This window comes from Caenorhabditis remanei, chromosome IV, assembly GCF_010183535.1.
Source record: "Caenorhabditis remanei strain PX506 chromosome IV, whole genome shotgun sequence".
In the NCBI taxonomy this organism is placed as follows: Eukaryota; Metazoa; Nematoda; class Chromadorea; order Rhabditida; family Rhabditidae; genus Caenorhabditis; species Caenorhabditis remanei.
In genome coordinates, this window is record NC_071331.1 from 23,084,090 (window position 1) to 23,108,183 (window position 24,094).

At 35.3% G+C, this 24,094-nt stretch overlaps 6 protein-coding genes across 6 annotated transcripts; 2 read left to right on the top strand and 4 right to left on the bottom strand.

Annotated features, from left to right (window-relative positions):
• Positions 1–632: 632 nt before the first annotated feature.
• On the bottom strand, positions 633–3,532 carry GCK72_015920 (uncharacterized protein; the record flags this gene model as incomplete). Its single annotated transcript, XM_053731210.1, has 6 exons — positions 633–783; positions 846–949; positions 1,415–1,536; positions 1,921–2,109; positions 2,798–2,977; positions 3,454–3,532. 6 exons carry the CDS (start codon positions 3,530–3,532, stop codon positions 633–635), a joined length of 825 nt encoding a protein of 274 aa, XP_053585982.1.
• Positions 3,533–4,590: 1,058 nt separating this feature from the next.
• On the bottom strand, positions 4,591–6,067 carry GCK72_015921 (uncharacterized protein; the record flags this gene model as incomplete). Its single annotated transcript, XM_003093015.2, has 5 exons — positions 4,591–4,723; positions 4,797–4,924; positions 5,378–5,499; positions 5,903–5,986; positions 6,040–6,067. 5 exons carry the CDS (start codon positions 6,065–6,067, stop codon positions 4,591–4,593), a joined length of 495 nt encoding a protein of 164 aa, XP_003093063.2.
• A 2,485-nt stretch (positions 6,068–8,552) lies between these two features.
• GCK72_015922 (uncharacterized protein) lies at positions 8,553–11,812 on the bottom strand (the record flags this gene model as incomplete). Its single annotated transcript, XM_053731211.1, has 2 exons — positions 8,553–8,735; positions 11,696–11,812. The coding sequence occupies 2 exons, from the start codon at positions 11,810–11,812 to the stop codon at positions 8,553–8,555; spliced, it is 300 nt and encodes a 99-aa protein (XP_053585983.1).
• Positions 8,569–8,847, top strand: GCK72_015923 (uncharacterized protein; the record flags this gene model as incomplete). The annotated part of the gene is made up of 1 exon (XM_003093020.2): positions 8,569–8,847. The coding sequence occupies one exon, from the start codon at positions 8,569–8,571 to the stop codon at positions 8,845–8,847; it is 279 nt and encodes a 92-aa protein (XP_003093068.2).
• GCK72_015924 (uncharacterized protein) lies at positions 10,635–11,831 on the top strand (the record flags this gene model as incomplete). Its single annotated transcript, XM_053731212.1, has 2 exons — positions 10,635–10,716; positions 11,671–11,831. 2 exons carry the CDS (start codon positions 10,635–10,637, stop codon positions 11,829–11,831), a joined length of 243 nt encoding a protein of 80 aa, XP_053585984.1.
• A 177-nt stretch (positions 11,832–12,008) lies between these two features.
• Positions 12,009–16,285, bottom strand: GCK72_015925 (uncharacterized protein; the record flags this gene model as incomplete). The annotated part of the gene is made up of 7 exons (XM_053731213.1): positions 12,009–12,155; positions 13,042–13,147; positions 13,201–13,718; positions 14,680–14,908; positions 15,404–15,528; positions 15,985–16,109; positions 16,174–16,285. The coding sequence occupies 7 exons, from the start codon at positions 16,283–16,285 to the stop codon at positions 12,009–12,011; spliced, it is 1,362 nt and encodes a 453-aa protein (XP_053585985.1).
• Positions 16,286–24,094: the final 7,809 nt, after the last annotated feature.

Sequence of the window (24,094 nt, forward strand, 5' to 3'; positions counted from 1 at the left end):
GCGGAAAATAAGGTAAAATTGGGGAAAATAGAAAGAATAGAGGAAAGAAAAGTGGGGAAGGTTTGTGACTGGAATTTAGACACTTTCGAGAAAGAGAATGAGGTAATGAAGCGGTGAAATATTGGAAATTTAAAAATTTGGTGGAAAATACAGAAAATATAGATGTAGTGAGGAAATATACAGGAAAAAGCTGCGTTTTCGAATTTTTGCAATAAAGAAATTCAAAAAGTGTCAAAAAAAGCGAATATTATGGAGAATCGAATCTGGAACTAGGGTTTTGTGGAAATAATTTGAAAATAGTTTGAAAATACAAGGAATTTTACAATTTTAGGTGGTTTTGTGATAGAAAAAGGTGAGTTTTAGGTGTTTTTTTGCTCAAAAGTCGTATTTTCGACTCAGAAAACCTATATTTCATCGAAAAAACGGCGGAAAACAGTATTTTTCAAGCAAAAATCATGCGGGGAATAGTTTTGGATTTCTAGGCCACCACGGCGGAAACTCGGCCATCAAACGGTTTTTAGCCTAAAAATGTGAATTTTGACCGTTTTTTTGTGGTTTTCAAATCGGAAAATCGATTTTTTCGCATATTTTCAAGGAAAAATGTTCAAATTTTGAGAAAAAAATGAAAAAATTTAATGTATTTCGCTGAAATCCGATGAGGACGACGATGAAGACGACTCGGATTCAGAATTCGATCGGGGTTTTCTCGCAAACGACTTTCGATGACGCGATGATTTCCGATGACGTGACGCCTCGAATTTCGGTGGCAAGGGCACTCCGGGTCTGAAATTTCAAAAAAAAATTAAATTTTTTGATTTTTTCAAACAAAAAAAGTCAAAACTCACTTTTCACCGATTCTACACAAATTAGCATTCTCCAATATCACTTGTCCCTCTTTGTAGATCTGAGAGTTGACCAGCGCCAATTCGTACATCCAACCAAGTTTTTTCTGGAATTTTTTGAATTTTTCAATGAAAAACCCGAAAAATCGTAATTTTTGACCCTGAAAACCATGAAAAACCGGGTAAATTAGCCTAAAAACCTGAAAATTCGCTGAAAAACCGCCGGGGACTAGTTTTTCAAAAGTTAGACCACGATGAAAAAGTTCGGCGACCGGTTTTTGAGCTGAAATTGACGGTTTTTGAGTGTTTTTCAGTTAATTTTTTTTGTGTTTTAGTTGAAAAATTACTCAAAAATCGATTTTTCTGCATAAAATCCTAAAAATTGCTCGAAAAACAAGCAACATTGAAGATTTTAGCGCGCAAAATGATGGTGGCCTAGAATTCCAAAATTTGGAAAACTAGTCCCCCACGGGTTTTTGGGTCTAAAAACTTGTTTTTTGAGCGAAAAATGGGTTTAAAGATGAAAAATGCGAGATTTTAACGAATTTTCTACTTAAAAATCTGAATTTTACCGTGCACGAGCCACAATGAACGTCTCTAACAACATGCAATCCCGTCGTCATCTCTCGTTCTCTCAAATCTCCGTGTGTCACGTTCCAGGCACGTTTGAAGAGGATTGCCGGGCCAGTGCTGCCTGAAAAATCGGGATTTTTTCGGGAAAAACTTCTGTTTATGTAAAAACCACCAAAAAATGGTTTTTTAGGAAAAAATTGCTGTTTGGGTATAATTTTATGCAGAAAATTCAATTTTTGAGTGATTTTTCAGCTAAAACACCAAACATTTACCTGAAAACCACTCAAAAACCGCCAATTCCAGCTCAAAAATGCGCGTGGCCGAACTTTTTTCGTCGTGGCCGAACTTTTGGAAAACTAGTCCCCCGCGGTTTTTTTCGAATTTTCAGCGAATTTCCGACATTTTTCAACGTAATTTTCATGTTTTTAGGCCAATTTCGTCGGATTTTCTTGGTTTTCGAGGTTAAAAATTCCGATTTTTCCAATTTTCCAGCTGAAATTATTACCTGTAAACGCGGAACTCGTCAATTCTCGGGCACAAGTGATGTAGGTGAAACAGGCGCGACAGCCGTACAGCTCACCACGGGGTTCGTCTTCTGGATTCTCTTCCAGAAGTTTCTCTTCACGAGGTGGTGGATCGTCGTCAGAAATCATGTCAGACTCGTTGAAATGCGCACATTCCAGAACTGTGCAACCTGGAAAAATGATTTTTTGGCGTTTTTTTGGGCTGAAAATCCACTTTTTCAATAGAAATTCTGTTGAAAATCGTATTTTTCACTCAGAAAACCTATATTTCATCCAAAAAACGGTGAAAACACATTTTTTCGAACAAAAATTATGCGGGGACTAGTTTTGGATTTCTAGGCCATCATGGCAAAAACTCGTTTTTGGGCTGAAAAAGCTGAATTTTTCAGTCTTTTTCACTGATTTTAGAGTCAAAATTTGTCTTTTTTCCCCTACATTTACAAAATTTCTTTATTTTTCCTTCAAAATACCGTACCTGAAAATTTCGGGCTAGAAAACTCCGATTTCAGCAATTTTAAGCTAAAAAGCATGATTTTCTATAGATTCAGGGTCAAAATTCATCATTTTCCACACATTTTTCAACTAAAACACAAAAAAAATTATATGAAAAAGGCTCAAAAACAGTCAATTTCAGCTCAAAAAAACCGGTGGCCGAACTTTTTTCATCGTGGCCTAACTTTTGAAAAACTAGTCCCCGACGGTTTTTTTTCGCTTTTTCAGCGAATTTTCGACATTTTTCGACGTAATTTTCATGTTTTAAGGCTAATTTCGCACGATCACACCCATTTTTGAGTCGTTTTTACAAATTTTAGGTTAAAAATCGTATTTTTTCACTAATTTTCCCCCCGTATAACAAACCTTCTTTATACTTTTCGTGATCAGTGGGTGCCAACTCGTACAGCCATCCAATATGTTCCTTACAACCACCACAGAAAACGTCACGAACAAAATGGTTTCCAGTCATCATTTCACGACGAGTCAACGCACCGTACGACACGTTTGACACCGTCTTGAATAGGTACGCCTGACCGGTGACACCTGCAAAAAATTGGACAATTTTTGAGAAATTTTGAGGGAAAATTGAGGAAAAATCGCGTTTTTTAGACTAAAAATCGCAAAAATTGAGTTTTTTAATGTTAAAAATCTTGAAAAAACCGCGAAAAACGGCATGTTTTAAGTCAAAAATCGCAAAAAATGAGTTTTTTAAAGCAATTTTGAAGGAAAATTGAGGAAAAATCGCATAATTTGGACTAAAATCGCAAAAATTGAGTGTTTTTATGTCAAAAATCGCAAAAATCTCATTATTTTGGACTAAAAACCACTGAAAATGAGATTTTTACAGCTTTTGCCGGAAAATTTTGAAAAATCGATATTTCAACGTTTTTTTAATGGTTCTGAGCACAAAAATGACGATTTTTACGCAATCTTGAGTTAAAAATCGCTAAAAATCGCATAAATTTGGCTAAAATTCCTGAATTTGAGTATTCATGGTTCAGAAATTCCAGCTTCCTTACCATTAAAATTAGTCGACATAATCGCCGCCGTATCAGCCAAATAAACCTGACAATTCGCACAATGATATTTGAAACCCATGTTCTGTAACAAAGAATCGATAAAATCAACGGAAAAATAACACAAAAAATCGATAAAATTGGTGAAAAAACCACTTTTTGTACAAAAAATACAGCGAAAATGAGTAAAAATTGATTTATGTACATAATCATGCAATATATGGAAGGTTTTTCGGTGAAAAATCTTGAAAAACAAGGAATTATTAACGAAAAATCAATTTTTCCACGAAAAAAGACTGAAAACCGCTTTTTTTGCGAAACAATAGACGGTGGCCGAGGTTTCAGCCATATGGCCTAGAAAACTCAAACTCGGCCATGGGTGTTTTTTGAGGTTTTCTGAGCGGAAAAGTCGGTTATCTGTGATTTTTTGGGGGGTTTCGTATGTTTTTCGATGGTTTTCAGCATTTTTTAAGCGGAAAATGGGAAAAAATGTGGAAAATTTAGGGAAAAATAGAAAGAATAGAGGAAAGAAAAGTGGGAAAAATGTGACTGGAATTTAGTGGGTGTTAGAAAGAAATTGAGGTAATCAAGCGGTGAATTATTGAAATTATTGGAAATTTACAAGAAAAAGCTTCGGGTGGGTGGAAAGTATGGTGTAGTGAGGAAATATACAGAAAAAAGTAAAAAAAGCTGGAATTTTGTGAATTTTTTTGCGAAAAAATGTCAAAAATGGAGGAATTGAAGAGCAGAAAGCGAATAACATGAAGAATCTAATCTGGAACTAGGGTTTTGTGGAAATAATTTGGAAAAAGTTCAAAAATACAAGAAATTTTACAATTTTAGGTGGTTTTTTGCTCAAAATCGGATTTTTGACTCAGGAAAACCTATATTTCATCGAAAAATCGGTGAAAAAACCGTTTTCTCAAGCAAAAACATCGGGGACTAGTTTTGGATTTCTAGGCCACCATAGCGAAAACTCGGCCATCAGGCGGTTTTCGGGCTGAAAAAGCTGAATTTGGACGGTTTTTTGTGGTTTTCAGCTGAAAAAGTCACTAAAATTCGATCTTTCAACACAAAACACTACGAAAATCGTAACTTACAGGGAAAAATGTACAAATTTTGAGAAAAAAATGAAAAAATTTAATGTTTTCCGTAGAAATCCGATGAGGACGACGATGAAGACGATCCGGATTCAGAATTCGATCGGGTTTTTTTCGCAGAAGACTTCCGATGACGTGACGTCTCGATATTCGGTGGCACGGGCACTCCGGTTCTGAATTTTTTTTTTAAATTAAAATTTTTTTTTAATTTTTTGATTTTTTCAAACAAAAAAAGTCAAAACTCACTCTTCGCCGGCGGGATCTTTCATATCAAGCGAGATTCTACATACAAGCGCGTTCTCCAATATCACTTGTCCCTCTTTGTAGATTTGAGAGTTGACCAGCGCCATTTCGTACATCCAACCGAGTTTCATCTGAAATTTTTAGGTTTTTGATAAAAAACTGGAAAAATCGTAATTTTTGACTCCGAAAACCAAGAAAAACCGGCGAAAATAGCCTAAAAAGCTGAAAATTCAAAAAAATCCCTCGGGGACTAGTTTTTCAAAACTTCGGCCACGATGAAAAAGTTCGGCCACGCGCATTTCTGAGCTGAAAATAGCGGGTTTGGAGTGTTTTTCAAAAAAAATTTGTGTTTTTGTTGAAAAAACAAGATTTTTCTGCATAAAATTCTGAAAATTGCGCAAAAAACAAGCAACATTAAAGTTTTTAGCGCAAAAAATGATGGTGGCCTAGAATTCCAAAATTTGGAAAACTAGTCCTCCACGGCTTTTTGGGTCTCAAAACTCGATTTTTGGATATTTTTTAGGGTTTTCAGATGAAAAACCATTGATTTTAACGAATTTTCTACTCAAAAATCTCAAATTAACCTTGCACGAGCTACAATGAACGTCTCTAACAATGTGCATTCCAGTGGTCATTCCTCGTTCCTTTAAATCTCCGTGTGTTACGTTCCAGGCACGTTTGAAGAGGATTGCCGGGCCAGTACTGCCTGAAAATCGGGATTTTTTGGGAAAAACTTCTGTTTTACGTAAAAACCACCAAAAAATGGGTTTTTAACAAAAAAAATTGCGGTTTCGGTATAAATTTATGCAGAAAAATCAATTTTTGAGTAAATTTTCAACTAAAAAACAAAAAATTATATGAAAAAATGCTCAAAACCTGTCAATTTCAGCTCAGAAATGCGCGTGGCCGAACTTTTTTCATCGTGGCCGAACTTTTTTCATCGTGGCCGAACTTTTGGAAAACTAGTCCCCGGCGGATTTTTTGAATTTTCAGCGAATTTTCGACATTTTTCAACGTAATTTTCAGGTTTTTAGGCTAATTTCTCCGGTTTTTTCGGTTTCCGGGGTCAAAAATTCCGATTTTTCCAGTTTTCTAGCTAAAATTCTTACCTGTAAACGCGGAACTCGTCAGCTCTTCGGCAGAAGTGATGTAGGTGAGACAGGAACGACAACCGTACAACTCACCACGCGATTCTGGAATAAATTTTTGAAAATTTATTGGAAAATTTATTTTTTCGAATGTTTACCAACGACACCGTGGAATTTCAGACCCATTTTGAATGGGAAGGGAGTGGAGAGCTGAAAATTTTTGATAAAAATTGATTTTTTAAAAATTTTTAGAGAATAAATGCAATTTGTTACGAGAAAAACACAAAAATAACCTGAAAAAATCATGAAAAATAGGAAATTGACCATTCTGAACAGTTTTGAACGCAAAAAACAAAAAAAAAAAACACGATTTTTGATTCCAAAATCGTCAAAAATGCTGAAAATACAAAATTTTAAGCTTGAAACTCATTTTTTTTAATCAGAAAAATGCTCATTTTCCATTTTCCGAGTGTTTTCAGCTCAGAAAATTGATTTTCTCTCCTCGGTGATTTTTGAGCTGAAAATCGACAAAAATGCCGAATTTCCACTAATTTTAAGCTCAAAAATTGTCAAAAGCTGTCTGTCAAGGTGTCTAATACATTTAAAAATCGATTGAAAAAAAAGAAAAAATGATTTGCCATCAGTGGGGTTCGAACCCTGGTCACTTTTCTGAAGCGATTCGTGTCTACCCTTACCACTCGGCCACCACTTCAATTTTTAATTTTTTTAAAGTGCTTATTTTCTATGCTTTTGAATGGTTTTTGAGGCTTAAAACCGCAAAAAACACAAATTATCCGTCCAAAATGGATAAATTTCACGTTTTTTTTTGTGATTTTTAACCAGAAACAGTTGATTTTTGTTCATTTTCAAAATTCTAGACTTTAAAATCCAAATTTTTGGATCTGTCAGGGTGTCCAATACATTTAAAAATCGATTGAAAAAAAAAGAAAAAATGATTTGCCATCGGTGGGGTTCGAACCCTGGTCACTTTTCTGAAGCGATTCGTGTCTACCCTTACCACTCGGCCACCACTTCAGTTTTTGAGGAAAAATGGGATTTGGATGATTTTAAGTGGTTTTTGATGCCTAAAACCGAAAAAAAAACGCAAGTTTTCTATTGAAAATGTGTCAATTTCACGGGTTTTTTCCGGGTTCAGAACTGCTCAAAAACTCAATTTCCAGCGGAAATCTCTGGAATTTCACGACGACTCTAACCAAAAAAGTCGACTGAAATTTCAGCCAATTTCAGTCTAAATAAGAGGAAAAGGCCATCCATCCATCCATAACAAAAGCGAATCGATCTCCTCGTCCTCCATCTTTTTCTCCTCTTTTTTCCCCACTTTTCTCTGTCTAATTGTCTGTCGTCTCTCCCACTATTCTCTTCACTCCCATGTGATTTCTATTTTCTCTCCTTCTCTTCGTCTATTCGTCTCACGATCACATGTTTACCGAGAGAGAAGAGAAGTGCTGGGTGTATAGATAGAGAGGGGGAAATTTGAATTTTTTTTTTTTCAGAATTTCAGATTTTTTACAGTTCCAAGTGCGCAAAACTGGAGAAAAATCGGTTGAAATTAGGCTAATTGCAACATCTACATAAAATATATCGTTTCCACCTATCAACTAATTTTCAGGTCAAAAACTCAGTTTTCAGTTGAAAAACTCATTTTCCGGACGAAAAACTAAGTTTTCAAGAGAAAAACTCAATTTTCAGGTAAAAACGTTTTTACTTCCCCACTTTTTCACTTAAAAAACAACCTTTTTTTTCGAAAAATTTCAAAATACCAAAAATCTGTGAAATTTTTTAGTTTTCAGAGATTCCTATCCATTTTTCCTCATTTTGTCGAGTTTCTTATCTAGAAATCGATATTTTCAGCCTAGAACGAACTGAAATCGCTGTTTATCAGTTTTCAGGCCTAAAAACCCTATTTTTCCCACCAAAATTCGATTTTTTAAGCTTAAAATCTATCAGATATCGATTTCCCGCCAATATCTATTTATTTTTACACTAAAAATTCTCAAAAAACCGCCAAAAACCGCCTGACATTCACTTATTTATTTGTTTTCACTAATATGTAGGCAACAGCAAATTGTCGTCAAATCGTGTGTTTCCGAGTCCGCAAACACCGGAACTGACGCGCAATTGCGGACCGTTCCGGGTCGCGCATGTTTTTCTGCCCATTTCAGACTCATTTTTCGACCGTTTTCGCTGAAATTCTGCTAGAATTTTTCGCAAAAAAAATTATTTTCAGGTGGAATAATGGGTTAGAATTAATTTTCGGTGGTTTTAGAGCAAAAAAATCGATAAAATCACGTGATTTTGAGTACTTTTGTTTACAAGTTTGCTGTTAGTTGTTTGGTGTGCGATTTGTCACGTTTTCTCTGGTTTTTCGCAATTTTTCTGTTGTTTTTAAGTGGTAAACGTGCGTCTTTTTGTCGGAGACATTGATTTTCCGTAAATTTTCTCAATTTTTCGTTGAAATTCCGTATTTCACATTTGCTCATAGCTTTCATGATTTTTCGCTATTTTTTGTCAGTTTTCTGCTGTTTTTCAGCGAAAAAAGCGCAATTTTCAGCAGGAAACCTTGTTTTCCCTTATAATTTCTCGAAGTTTCGTGAAAATTCTATATTTTTCTCCGTTTCCCTCATTTTTGCACCAAAAAACGCGAAATTTTCTAAATTTTTTCCAGAATGCTCAGCGTTTCAAGAGCCGCAACCCGTTTGACTGGTGTCGTCGCACGCTTTTCGACCGGCGGACACGGAGATGGTGCCGGACGCGGTGGTGGCTCCGGTGGATCGATTCGCGATGCTGGAGGCGCGTTCGGAAAGATGGAGGCCGCCCGTGAGGACGAGTACTTCTACAAGAAGCAGAAGGCTCAACTTCAAGAGCTCCGCGAGCACATTCAACAGGAGGTCGACCATCACAAGAACCAACTTGAGAACCACAAGAAGGTAGCGGATGGATTTTAGGTGGAAAATTGGCTTTTTTCGGCGGAAAACTGCCGGAAAATCGTGAAAATCGCATCGACAGCGTCGTTGGAGGTCTTGTCGCGAAAATTCTTGGAAAAATACCGAAACACTCCATTTTTGACTGAGAATCATCGGTTTTCAGCTGAATTTAGCTAGTCTGGCTCTTTTTTCGATTCATAACCTCGATTTTAGCCAGAAAAAATATAACCGTCAGAAAATCGTGAAATTTGCATCGATAGCGTCGGTGGAGGTCCTGGCGTGAACAAAACTGAATTTTCAGGCAAAAATCCTGTAGAAACCTCAGGAAAGACCAAATTTAGCCATTTTCAGCTCAAAAGTCTCTTTTTTTCGCCAAAGGTAGCAATTTCCTGCTAATTTCTAGCGCAGAGACGTCGTTTCGAGCTATAAGACGGCGTAGATCTAGGTTGTTCGATCTGAGACGAGATTTTTCAGTTTCTATGCGAGAAATCGCATTTCTACGCTGAAAACAGTGAGCTTATGGCATTTTTTTTTGATTTTCGGAGCATATTTTTGGCTCAAAATCCGAAAAACCCACATTTCTCGCGTTAAAATCCTCAAACTTCGCCCAAATCGGTGGTTTTTTGTACAAAATGACAACGATATAGTTTCTGGCGCTAAAATATTGAAATTCAACTAAAATTACCGAATTTAGAAGAAAATTGTAGAAAATAACCGGTTTTTCGCATAAACACAATCCGTTTTTGCTGATTTTTTTGATATTACACAATTTCAGCCAAAAATGGCCGATTTTTAAGCGAAATTTGCAGTTTTCAGCGTAGAATGTTAACGGTTTCTGCTTGGGCGCTGAAATCTTAGGTGTTGCTTGTTTTTCAGCAGGAATAAGCGATTTTCAAGCAGAAATAGTAGGTTTTGCTTGAAAATCTCTTATTCCTGATGGAAAACTAGCAAAACTTGAGGTTTCAACGCAGAAAACTGCAAGTTTCGCTTTAAAATCGGTTCTTTTTTGGCCAAAATTGTGTAAAATCAACAAAAATCACGTTAAATGCAACGAATTTTTGCAAAAATCAGTTATTTTCGACGAAAATATCACCATTTCCAACAGAAATTCGGTAGTTTTAGTTTAATTTCGCTTAAAAATCACTCATTTTTGGATTAAAACCGAAATTTTTATGCCAAAATGTTCAATTTTCCTCATTTTCCAGGTTCTCGACCGCCATCAAAAGCGCATTTCGGAGATCGAAGCCGAGGAGCGTGCCCTTGGAAAGGAATAGACTTCAGACGCCTCAACGTCCCATCGACTAGCTCCTTCTCCGTTTTTCTCTCTTTTATTTGAAATCGCCACGTGTTTTTTTCTATTTTTCTTCATTTCTCTTTCTCGTTTTCATGTAATAAATTATAGTTTGTTGGCGAAAAAACACACAAACGCTTTTTTTTCTCGCTGACTCACTATTAGGATAAACAGTGTCTCCTGCTCCCCGAGCAAGGACAAAGACTGTCTTTGGCTGCTCGGTGAGCACTGAGAATTCCCCCCGTCATTGTGCAAATTGCATCAAGAAAATTTCGCAATACTTTTCTTCGGTTTTGTCTGTTTTCCGATTAAAAATCGGACAACAAACATTTCGCGTAGATAAAAGGCAACAGTTTTCTTTATTTTTTGCTATTTTTTTGCACTTTTTTCGTTTATTTTTGTCTTTTGTAAATATTTTGACGATTTTGAGCCCTAGATGGTCTGGAGCAACCCACGCAACTCTCTACTATAAAAACATGGCGAGTTTCAGAGGATTTTCAGATTTTCTCATCTGGAAATGTTCGGATCGAGCTCGAAATCGACTGGAAACTTGGGCGGAGCAACAGGATGCCCGACATATGGATATCAGATGGGAGCAGGTGAGATTTTTGGAATAAATACGAGTTTTTGGCTGGAAAATCACTATGAAAATCATATTTTTTGGCTGAAAACCCCTATTTTAAGTGAAAAAACTACATTTCTTCAGCTCAAATTTCATTTTTTTGCAGAAAATCGCAATTTTTCAGCGCAAAATCTAATTTTTCTCTAAAAAACCCATTTTTTGGCTGGAAACCCCGATTTTAAGTGAAAAAAACTCCATTTTTTCAGCTCAAAATCCATTTTTTCGCAGAAAATTCATTTTTTAAAGCTGAAATTCGCATTTTTTATTGAAAACCCTCAATTTTTCACTGATAATCCCATTTTTTTCAGCTCATAATCATAATTTTCGCTAAAAATCCCAATTTTCACTCTGAAAATCTCCTTTTTTCGCTGAATTAAAAAAAATTTTTTTTTAGAAAAGTCAGTCTTACTGTGCCTACAGTAACCTTTTCAAGGTCATTATATGTCTATCTGTGTGTCCGGATGTGGGGTTTTGGCTGGAAAATCACGAAAAAATCGTATTTTTTCGGTGAAAAACCCATTTTTAAGTGAAAATCCGGTTTCCGAACGTCCGGATGTCTTCAGTTCTCAATTTTTTGCAAAGTCAATCTTACTGTCACTACAGTAACCTTTTCAAGGTCATTATATGTCTATCTGTGTGTCCGGATGTCCAGATATCCCTATTTTGGCTCCGCCTCCAAAACGACCGTATCTCTTGATTTGTTGAAGCTATCAAAATGGAATCAACTACAAAAATGTGCAGAATTTCAAGAGGATCATTTTTATAGTGAAAACTTTTTTGGTATCAGTTCCAGATTTTGAGATATAGACGCTTGTCTGAAAAAAAAATGTCTGAAAATTTCAAAAAAAATTTTTTTTTCAAATTTTGCAAATCCACTCCGCATAGATTGTGTCTGTCTGTGTGTCGATCCCGATTCCATCCTAATTTCCAGAAACCACGCCCACCACCTACAGTACCCCCTCATCCCCTCCATGCTCCCAATCGGCGCCAGCCAAATTCGGAGTGACGTCATCATCGTCACCTTCATCACAAATGATATCCTCATCGCAGTATTGTGTACATCTAGCCGACATTGCCACAATGTTATTTTAAATTTATTGATTTTATAAAAATAAAAATTTTGTACAAAAATATTTTTTTTACAAATCAAAATTTTTTTATTTAACGAGAAAATACCCGAACTACAAATAGCTGAGGAGACAAGGAGATGTATATAAATTACCTGTTTTTTTGAAGAAATAAAATTTTTGAAAATATAGCAAACAAATTTCAAATTGAGAAATTATCCGGTAGTGGAGGGACCGGAAGAAAGGCGTAGCGCAGGAAAAGGACTAAAACGAGCACATTGAACATTTCGAATAGAAATAAGAAGAAGAAATCGACACGGGCAAAGATCTTGTTCCATTCGATTTCCACCTGCAAATAATTTAATTTTTTTTTGCAATTCGAAATTTTTTTTTCAAGTTTTTTGAGAGTTCTCAAAAACCTGTTTACTAGGCTCAAATTCAATGCAATATTCGAGTTCTCCATGCGAATTCCGAAATTTTGAGCCCCATATTGCCTATAATCGGTTAAATTTGAGTTTTCTCCAATGTCGGCGCACGCGTCGCGTGCGTGCGACGCTGTCAAAAATTAAACTTGATGGAAAATAGTCGATATAGAGCTCAAAATTTTGGAAATTTCATGGAGATTACGATAATGACAGTTTTATAGACATGAAATGCAGAAAAATAGCAAAATTTGGAAATTTTAAAAACTTTTTTTTTTCGAAATTTTTTGTTTTCTAATAAACTGAGTTCCTGTCTCCAAATAAATAAAATTTTTGAATTCTTCACAACATTTCCAAAATTTTGAGATCCATATCGACATATTCCGGGTCACTTTGATTTTCGACGGCGCGTCGCGTGCGTGCGACGCGGTCAAAAATTAAAGTTGATGGAATATTCTCGATATGGGACTCAAAATTTCGGAAATTGCATGGAGATTACGAATATAACATTCTTTTAACGTAAAAACGTTTAAAATTTTGAAAATTTTGAAAAAAAAATTTTCGAAAATAAATTTTTTACAAAAAATCTGCTCTAAACTCAAAACAAGCACTATATTTAAATTATAGGTATAATTCCCTAAATTTTGAGCCCCATATTCCCTATATTCCTCGCACTTCAAAAATTTCGACCGCGACGCGTGGGCGAAATCTCAAATTTCTTCAAAATAGGTTGATATGGGGCTCAAAATTTCGCAAATTTTCTGGAGAATTCGATTCTGACATTTATTTCAAGCAAAAATCTCTTTTTCTCACCCTATGCTGCCACTTTTGCTTCTCAATCCTTTCCCTATACGTCCGTTGGGCTCTGGCAACTTCGATGAGTTGGTTGTAGATTGATATCAAGTCGGGGAATCGTGGACTGAAATGAAAATTTAAATATTAAATTTCTGTAGATCAAAAATTCACACTCACGTGATCGTAGTAGGTTTCTCGTTCATCGGGACGCCACTATTCACACCATTCTGTTTCACCACCCGACAAACATTCAGAAAAAGTAATCGATAATAGTGGGGTGGTGGCATTTTGGACGTTTGAATACAACTTCTCGACATTGATAACATAGCCATCGAAACGGCGACTCCGATGGCGCATAGTAGAATAACCAGCATGATATAGTAGCCGAGAAGGGGGATCGCGTCGGATTTCGGCATGGCGCCGGCGACAATGTCCAGGAGTACTGTCATAGCCAGAAGGGATCCGAGACCCAGAGACACTTTCTCATTCCGTGGACCGTCATTGGATCCTGGAGAGAAAATCCCGAGGATCGAGAGCGCGGAGATCAAAAAAGTGGGCACCACGATTACGGTAATATAGTAGGTGGGACGGCGATTCAAATGGAGGATGTAGTGAACTTCCGCTCGATACTCGCCTTCTTCCATGAACTTCATTTGTTTGACGGTCACGTTCATCACTTGCCACTCGGCGTTTCCCTGAAAAAAATTTCGAAAATTGAAAAATAGAAAATTTTTGGTCTGGAAGTCAATTTTCTGAATTTTTAGTAGCAGAATCGGATTCAGCGTGTCAAGACGGTTCAGAAAAGTACCCACAAGCCTAGATTCTGCGCATTTTGGGTCTCGACACGATTTACGGCAGGTTACTGTAGTTTTCGTGGTGGGACCCAAATCGCTCAGAACATAGACTTGTGGGTACTTTTCTGAACGGCCTTGACACGCTGAGTTCGATTATGCTAGTCAAATCTTGTTTGGGCTAGACGCTTCCGATTTTCAGCCAATTTTCAGAACAAAGTTTTAGCAAAAAAAAAATTTCAATTTTTTTCCGATTTTTTTTTCAAAAAACTTATTTGATCCCTTCCACCTTTAAACATACATATAACTTTTCTAGTCTTTCTTGTCCTCCAGTAAATATTTATGCGAATGCAAATCCATCCCTCCCTAACCACTCAAACTCTTGGTTTTCCAAGAATACACACTTCAGAATAATTTTTTCAATTTCTAGCTTCTCACACTTTTTCCCCCGCTTTTTGCTCTTTTTTTGGCCGTTTTTTGGAGCCTTAGGTAGCTGGTGAGTCATGATGCGGAATTTTTGAGATCAAAGTAGATCAAAACAAAATTTTTGTTTAATTTTCGTATTGAGTACACTGAGAGCTTTCAAATGACACCCATATTGCCTGAATTCCGACTATTTAAGTTTTTGACCGCGACGCACGACCGCGACGCACGACCGCGACGCGTGCGCCGACATTGGTGAAAAATGAAAATTGACCAAAACTAGTCGATATGGGGCTCATTTTGAAGGTAATAAGGCGAGGAGTGTAATTTTTTTAATTTTAGAGTGAAAAAATGTGTTTTTGTAGATTTTTGAAAGTTTTTCAAATAAAAATTTTCGAAAAAAAAATTTTTTTTGGAAAAAATTTTCCCTATAAACACTCACCGAAAAATAAGAGTCTACTGGTGGCTGTGTTGCATTTACATCCATCTCCTCTACCGAGAGCAGTGGGCTCGCCAGAGCAATCGCACAAAATTGGGTGTCAAACGGGAATAAATCGATATTTATCCGACAGAGGGTACTAACAAATTGTGGGGAATTCACTTTGACATGTCCGGTGTGTTGGATTCGGACATCGTATCGATCATCGGTGAGCATGTCTTTCGTGTCCATGCTGAAATTTAGTTTTCAAAAAAAATTTATTTTTTAATTTTTCGTTTTTTGTTTTGATCAGCTATAACTTCATTATTTGAAGGTTTCATGAGTTGAAAACAAAAAATTCAAATTTCTGACATCAAGACCTTTCAAATGAGCCCCATATCGACTGGTTTTGGCGAATTTTCATTTTTCACCAATGTCGGAGCACGCGTCGCGTGCGTGCGACGCGGTCGGAAATTAAAATCCACGCAATATAAGCAATATAGGTATCATTTTAAAGGTCTCAATGTTCTTAAATCACTTCTAGAATTTATTTCGAGTTTTGAGTTGAGCACGCGACGCACGACCGCGACGCGCGCGCCGACATTGGTGAAAAATCAAAGTTGGTCAAAACTAGTCGATATGGGGCTCATTTTAACGCACTTTTTGTGAAGAATTCGAATTTTTTATTGTAGAACCTCCAAAATTTTAGAAATTTTACCTATTATAGATAAAAAGTTTGGGTACCCACACCAAACTTCTCGGCATCACGACTTGTGTCAGTCCGGAGTGATCCGCCGGATTCCACGCCAATTTTGGATCCCGCCATTTTTGTACGTGAGATATGACGAATGAGGCGACTTGCTGGTTTTCTCGCTGAAAAAAAAGTTTAAATTTGAAAAAATTTGAAAAAAAATGTTGAAAATTTTTTACATCGAATTTTTTTTTGAAAAATGCGAAAAACTGGCTTTGAAATTATGATATTTGAGTTTCTCAATTCATTAGCTTCAAAATGAGCCCCATATTGCCTATATTCCATTAAATTTCAGTTTTCTCCAATGTCGGCGCACGCGTCGCGTGCTGCGTCGCGGTCAAAATGAAAATCGACGGAATATAGGCAATATGGGGCTCATTTCAAAGCTCTTGACGTCTTGAATCTATTTTTAGTAGTTATTTTCAATTTTGAATCCAAAAAACGCGACGCAGCACGCGACGCGTGGGCCAAAATTCGCGAAAACTGAAATTCAACCGAATTTAGGCGATATGGGGCTCATTTTGAAGCTCTCAACTTTCTGAATTCGAATTTTTTATTTTCAGAAAGTTTTGACCTACCACTTCCGTAAGAATGCCCAATACAATAGTCATATGCACAATGACTGGCCGATTGGTTTCGGCGAACGGGCGGACTCGTTTATCGTATCGCCGCTGGATGGTTTCGATGAGGTGTGTGGGTTCGGCTGAAACCAAAAAATATATTTTGTGGACATCCGGACACACAGACACACAGACAGACCAACATACCTTTCACATAACCATCATCATTATAGTTGTGATTGTGCTGTAATAGTCGACTAGACCTGACGTGACCAACTTTCATGGAGATTAACACGGATATTAGTTGGAGGAAATACATTTTTTTTGGGGGGAAATCTGGAAAAAAAAATTGAAGATTTTTTGATTTTTTGAAAAAAAAAAATAGAAAAGATAAAGGGTCGCTGAGATAATTACTGTAAAAGTAAAAAGAAACCGATATTAGAGAAAAACAAAGAAAAAAATTCAGAATTTTGTTTTGTTGAGAATCGGAAAATTGAGAATATATTTCAAAATGATCTGCTATACAGTACCGGACAAAAAAGTGTTCAACTTTGGCTGTTTTTAGTTGAAAATGTCCAACTTTGAGAGTGTTTCATGGTTATACTTATTGTCCCATCAAGTAGATTTTTAATGGATCATACAGATCAAAGGTAGATCTCCATTTTTGTAGTTGACAACTTTTCTGTACGGACACTCCCTACAGAGTTACGGTCATTTTAAGATGACAGCTCAAAATTGCACTGAAAAGAGTCGAGGGAGAAATAACTTCGACGATATGTAACTCTCTATGGAGTGTCCGTACAAAAAAGTTGTCAATTACAAAAATGGAGATCTATCTTTGATCTATATGATCCATTAAAAATCTACTTGATGGGACAATAAGTATTACCATGACACACTCTTAAAGTCGGTCCTTTTCAACTGAAAAAACCAAAACTTAATATATAACTTTAAAGCGTTATGGAAATTCGTATGGTAATACTTGAAAACCATGAAAATTGGCGGTGGAAAAACTTTCCGTGGTCTAGAAACACAACAACAAAAAGTTCGGCCACAGGCTGTTTTACACTATTATTCTTTTTTTTTTTAATTTTGAGAAAAAAAAATCCTGTTTCAAAAATTCCATTAAAAAATGCTAGCGGTTGTTGAAAACTCATTTAATACCTGCTATTATCATATGTATCCGTTTTTCTGTCTGTCTGTCCAGATGTCCACATCTCAATTATCTACGAACATGCTTATGAAACTCTGTATTATTTTATAAAAATTTCAAAATTACTACAAACTTTTTTGAAACAGAATTTTTTTTTGAAAAAAAGTCATTTTCAGATTTTTGCACAGCTTTGCTCGAAAATTACAAAAATTTCATTTTATCCATTTTTCCGTCTGAAAACAGCGTTTTTTGGCTATTTTTTACTCGAAAAATTACATTTTCAGCCTAAAAATTCTCCATTTTCTCGATTTTTTAAATTTTCAGCCCAAAAACCTTAATTAACTGCCAATATTTGTCATTTTTGCATAATTTAGGACTTGAAATAGTAAATTTTCACTATGAAATTTTCTCTTTTACTGTAACTGTTTTTCTGGAAAAAAAAGTATTAAATAAAAGTTAAATTTAAAAAACGTGGCCTAGAAACCCAAAAACCAAAAGTTCGGCCACAGGAATGTGTTTTGGAGCATTTTTGGACAGTAAATTCGCTTTAAGGGAAGTTTTAGAGTAATATCATAGAAGAAAATATTTTTTTGAAAATTTTGAAATTTTGAGTTTTGAAAAAAAAGTTGTTTCAAATGGTATTAAAATATTTACAGTTACGAAGAAACTGAAAATTTTATATGTGTTTGTCTATCTATCTGTTTGTTTGTCCGGATGTCCAGATAAATAAAACATTTCGAAAAAAAAAAATCTCAGTTTCAAAAATTCCATTTAAAAATGGAATGGTTGTTGTAAACTCGTTTATTCTACTTTCTCTAAATTTGTCTGTCTGTCTAGATGTCCGGATGTCCGGATGTCCACAAACCTACATTCTAATCGGACATGACTAATTTTCATGACATCATTTTCTTGAAATTGCAAATTTCTGATTTTTAAAGTATCTTTCTGAAATTTATATGAACAAAGGCATTTGTATGTCCATTACCTTTTTGGAAATTTCACAAATACTTTTAACTTTTTTGAAACAGAAAAAATATGGAAATTCGGAAAAAAACGTTTTCATTAAAAAAAATGAAAAAGTCATTTTTAGCACAGATTTGCTCAAAAATCACAAAACTGTCAACATTTGTCATTTTTACATGAGTTTGAATTTGAAATAGTAAATTTTCAGAATTTCTGACTTTTAAAGTATGAAATTTTCTCTGTAACTACCAATTAATTTTATAAAAATTCCACAATAACTGTGGACTTTTTTTTTTTTAACAGAAAATAATTTAGAAAAATTTTCGTCAAAAAGTAACTGAAAGTCGTTGTCGTCTCCTCAAAAAAACCAAAAACTCTCCAAAAAAAAGAAGAAGAGAACCGATGGATTGGGAGGAAATCAGATTTAGGAAGGGGGAGGAAGAATAAGAATTTTTCAGATTTTCAGACAATTTTTGTTGCTGTTTTCCAAAAAAAAGAAGAGAGGAACCGGAACTTGTTGGTTTTATTTTTGCATTTTTGGAGAAGTGGGATGTGCTAATTGGAATCGGAAGTTTAGGAAAAAAAATAACAAAAATTTTTGCAACCAAAAAAATGTGGACATCTGGACATCCGGATATACAGGTAGCTGAAAATGTGAATTCATATTAGTCTGGCGCGCCTTTGACGCGTTTAAAAGAACAGTGGACATCCGGACAGATGGACAGATAGATAGAAAAGATATGAAAAAGATTTGAGATCAAAAAAAATTCGAAAATTTTTGATTTTTGACATTTTCAAACGTTTATATCTCAAAAACGCAGATTGCTATCAAAAAGTTGTCAACTATAAAAATGATCTACATAAAATTCTGCACATTTTTGTAGTTGACCACTTTTTTCTAGCTCCGCCCATTTTTGAGTTATGGGAGGCCAAAGATATCTGGGATCTATGCGATAGAGAGTAAGGTGGAGAGACGCAGAGAAGCGAGAGTGACGCGCTTCTCTGCGTCTCTCAAGGTTTATACATCTTTCGTGGTTTGAGAGGGTTTTAGGGATTTTGGGAGTGCTAAATATATATTATTTATGAGGAAATGTGGTAATTTTGATTTTTCAAAATTTCAAAAAAAAAATTTGATTTTTCAAATTTTCAAAATTTTCCAAAAGTTTACTCCTTAAAGCATCTAGACACTAAAAATGAGCCGCTTTTGTGCTCAAAGAGGTGGTGCTAACAAGGTTTTCGTCAAAAAATTCGTCACGGGATTGAAAAGTGTTCTGAGTCAGTGTGTCCCCCCAATTTTTCCAAAAAAAATTTTTTTCACATTTTGTTTTGAAAAACGTGAAAAAAAGTGAAAAATTGGCTTTGAAATTATGATATTTGAGTTTCTTAACTCATTAGCTTCAAAATGAGCCCTATATTGCCTATAATCCATTAAATTTCAGTTTTCCTCAAATGTCGGCGCACGCGTCGCGTGCTGCGTCGCGGTCAAAATGAAAATCGACGGAATATAGGCAATATGGGGCTCATTTTAAAGCTCTAAATGTCTTAAATCAGGTTTTAGCATTTATTCTCAATTTTGACCAAAACACGCGACGCACGACCGCGACGCGTGGAGTCAAAAATTAATAATTGAATTTCACCGGAAATTTTTTTTGCAAAAAACATTTTTTACCGAAATAAAACCAGATTTTTACCAAATCGGGGTTTATTTAAGACAATCTTGACGTCAGCAAACAACTTTTTTTTAAATAAAAAACTTTGCAAAAAAAATTTTTTTTCGAATTTTTTTCTTGGTGGGGTAATTCTTACCCATTGTTTGACATGATGTTTGGTTGGACATGGATTCTAAAAAAATCCCCAAAAAATCCCCAAAAAAAAAAAGAAGATACATGTTTGCGGCTGTTCGTGGATAGAGGGGGAGTGTCTGGGGTCTGAGGGCTTAGTGAAAAAAGTGGGCGGAGCCTATTTTAGAATCTTCTGGAAGACACGAAGAATAGGTACTGAGAATAAGAGGGTTATGACGTGAATTGGGATTTGGAGTACATATTTTCATAAAAAATTCTAAGAAATGTTTTTTTGAAAATGAAAAAGTTATGCCAAAATGGACATCCGGACAAACAGACATACAGACGGACACACAGACAGACATAAGAATTTTCTTCACATTGTGATTAACATACGTACGAAATTAAATTCCAGGTTTTAAGATTTTTTTTCGGAAAATTTTTGAAACAGTTAATTTTTTTTTTCAAATTATCAGTGGAGCGCGTACCGTCTGGAGTTTCAGAAAATTTTGAAATGCGGACATCCGGACAACGCAATTTTCTTTTTCAAAAAAATACATTTCAACCATTCAAAGTAGTGAATCTTTTTTTTGTGTCGAAATTTCCGAAATCAGTGAAACGGAATAAAATGTTGAAAATTCATAATTTATGAGATTTGTTTCTTGCGGTGTGTGCCCCGGGAATTCATTAGAATCAGAATTCACGAATTCCAGGGACAACAAGACAAACTAAACATTGAGAAACATGAATGTTCTGTCTGCGTGTCTCGATGTCTGGATGTCTGTGAAAATCGTTTAAAGGGGGACTGCGGTATTCCAAAAATCGATATTTTTATATGAATCGACTCAGAATTTTGTAAAAAAGAGAAAAGTCTCTTGGAGCCATGTCCGAAAATTCGTCTAAAACGAGTTATGAGGCCTCAAAGTGTCAAAAAAGAGTCCCCTCGCAAAATGATCTAAAATTTAAAAAAGTATCTAAATTTGCATTTGTCATTTTTAACATAAGAAAAGTTTGAAACAGGAAAAAGTTTTTTAAAGGAAAAATTGTCAGTCCTTCTTTAAACTACTCAAAAATTTGGTCCCTGATACTTTCGAGTCCGTAGATTCCGAATCTGGAATAAAATTCTGCGAAATCCTTCTGTGAGCCAAGCTATGAGCCGCTAAATTTTGCAGATATGTCTAATCAAACATATCTTTCACTTTTCCAACGTTTGACAGATTGAAACTCGGTTCAGAGAAGGATTGAGTAGAATTTTATTCCAGATTCGAAATTTACGGACTCAAAAGTATCAAGGGCCAAATTCTTGAGTCTTTCGAAAAAAACTGTTTGAGACAGTTAAAACTAGACAATTTGGCTGTAGTGGTGATTGGAGAGTAATAGAATAGATAAATAATTTCATTCAAGAAACATTTGAAACAGTGCAAAAGTATTTTTCTCAAGGGACACACCGACAGATGTTTTTCGAATGTTGGCAACCAGACGATTTAGTAAATATCGATAAATATTATTGAAGAATCTTTTCGTGACCTAGAAACAGAAAACAAAAAGTTCGGCCAGCACTGTTTTGGAGCGTTTTTGGGCAATTATAAATATGAAATGCACTCTCCAAACAGAAATGACAACTACTGTAGCTATAATTATGGCTCCACGAATTCATGAACAATTTTATTCATTTTTAGGACATAAAATATCCATAAAAGTGTATTAAATAGCGCAAATTATTCGTCCGTAAATAGGTGCTCCATTAGGAATAAATATAAATAAACTATCCATGAAAAATATTGTCTGAATATCCAGATTCAAAGTGTTAACTAAAATTTGAAAAAATAATAAAAATTATGTTTCAAAAAAGCCCAAAAATGGATCAAAAACGAGTTTTTCAGTTTTTCCTACGCTAAAAATTCTAAATTTTTACTGTTTCCGAAATTCTCCAAAAAAATCCCTACAAATCTTAATCGATATTTGAAATGACAAAGTAAAGACAACCATCCGGACACACAGACACACCGACAGACATAGGTAAGCATTAAAATGAGAAAAAAGAACAGTGATCATGCAAAATTTCAAATTTCTAGTGTCACGGAACTGACAATTCCCAAAATTATCGTGTGAGCTGGCGCACCGTTGACGCGTTTTTAGTCGTCACATAAACGTCGAAATCCACTTAAAATCGGTGTTTTTAATCGAAAAAACGCGCCAAAGGTGCCCTTGTTTACTTTGAAAACCGTGAAATAACAAATTTCGCAATTTAAACGGCAAACGAAATGACAACTGGTAGAATCTATATGAAAGTAGCTTGAATGACCTAAGCTCCGCCCCTTTTTGGACACCCCCAGGGGGTCAAAAGGTTGACCGGAAGGAAGTAGTAGCATGTTATACATGTTTTTTCACACCACCCCCACTTTTTTTTTTTTTGAAAAAAGTAAAACATCCACCGGAAATGGTTTTTTTTTTCGAGAACAAATATATCCTGAGCTCTCGATGGGTTACTGTAGTTACAGTAAGAATGACTATTCCAAAAAATTGAAAATTGGGGACATCCGGACATCCGGAAACCGGGGGTTTTTACTAAAAAATGGCATTTTGAGCTGAAAAATGGAATTTTCAGAGTCTAAATTGAGCTTTTCACAAAAAAAAAAGGAATTTTCAGCAAAAAAATACAGATTGATAGAAAAAAGTGTTGAGGCTTAGGCTAACGTAAACTGATATCAGTGGATACGGGGGAATTTTGTGTAAAACAGATATATTTTTTCTCTTTTTCTTGTTTTAATGCAAGAAAACAGAGAAAGAAAAGAGAAAAGAAACAAGAGATGGAATGAAACGTGTCGGATTACCAAGAAGGAATTTTTTGAAAAAAAAATGGAAAAAAAGAGAAAAAAGGAGGAGGGAAGGATCACCGTTATTAAGGAGTTCTGGAGGGGGACATCCGGACAAACAGACAAACAGACAGACAGACAGTGTCCAAAATAAAAAAAGGAATTGTTAGGAAGCTATTAGTTTTGGATTTTTGAAAATTTTGAAACTGAAATTTTTTTTTTAATTTTAGTTTAAAATTATTTTGAGTTCAGTTCAAAAAGGTAGTTGATACAGAACAAATACTGGATTAGTGGTCAAATTTGTTCAATTTTTTTTTCATAAATTTTGGGTTTTGGACATCTGGATATCTGGATATCGACAAACAGACTAACAACCCATGTAGAATCAAAATCTGGAATAAGATTCATTCAAAAAAACTGTTGAAGCAGAATTGTTTCACCAAAAATGATTTCGGAGTGTTCGTTTCACTCATTCAAAGGGTTTTCGGACATTCGGACAAACAGAAAGAGATATGGACATCTAAATATCTGGACAGACAGACAATAATCCTCGTAAAACCATTTTTTTGGACATCCGGACAAACAGAAAATTTTCAGACATTTTCAGATATGTTATCGTCAACAATGGAGCATCATTGGTTTGAAACAGAAGTTTGAAACTGAAAAATGGAATATTTTGTACAAGTAGATGGACATCCGGAATTCTGGACAGACAGACAGACAGACAATCGTTTAATATTCCTTAGTGGAATAGATATGATCAGAGGTTCGTAAAATTATCGGAACATTTTGAAACGGTAAAAAAATGTTTTTCATAAACTTTTGAAAAAAAATCTAGTACACAAAGATATTTACTAAAAATATAAACTATGTTATGATTATGAGGAAGTTCAGAAACAGTAAATATAAAAATATTTCCCCATAGAACAAAAATACAGACAGACATACAGTACCGCTCAAAAGTATGTTAAGTTCTGCCTTTTTCAGTTGCAATTGTCCAAATTTGAGTGTGTGTCATGGTAATACTTATTGTCCAATCAAGTAGATTTTTAATGGATCATACAGATCAAGGGTAGAACTTCATTTTTGTAGTTGACAACTTTTTTGTACGGACACTCCCTAGAGAGTTACGCATCGTCAAAGTAATTTCTCCCTCAAATCGACCAATTTCAGTGCAAAATAGTGCGATTTTTGAGCTGTCCACTTAAAATGACCGTAACTCTCCAGGGGGTGTCCGTACAAAAAAGTTGTCAACTACAAAAATGGAGCTCTACTTTTGATTTGTATGATCCATAAAAAGTTATTTTGTGGGACCGTACTATGACACAATCTCAAAGTTGTACCTTTACAACTGAAAAAACCAAAACTTAGTATACTTTTGAACGGTACTGTACGAAATCAATCAAAAATTCGGA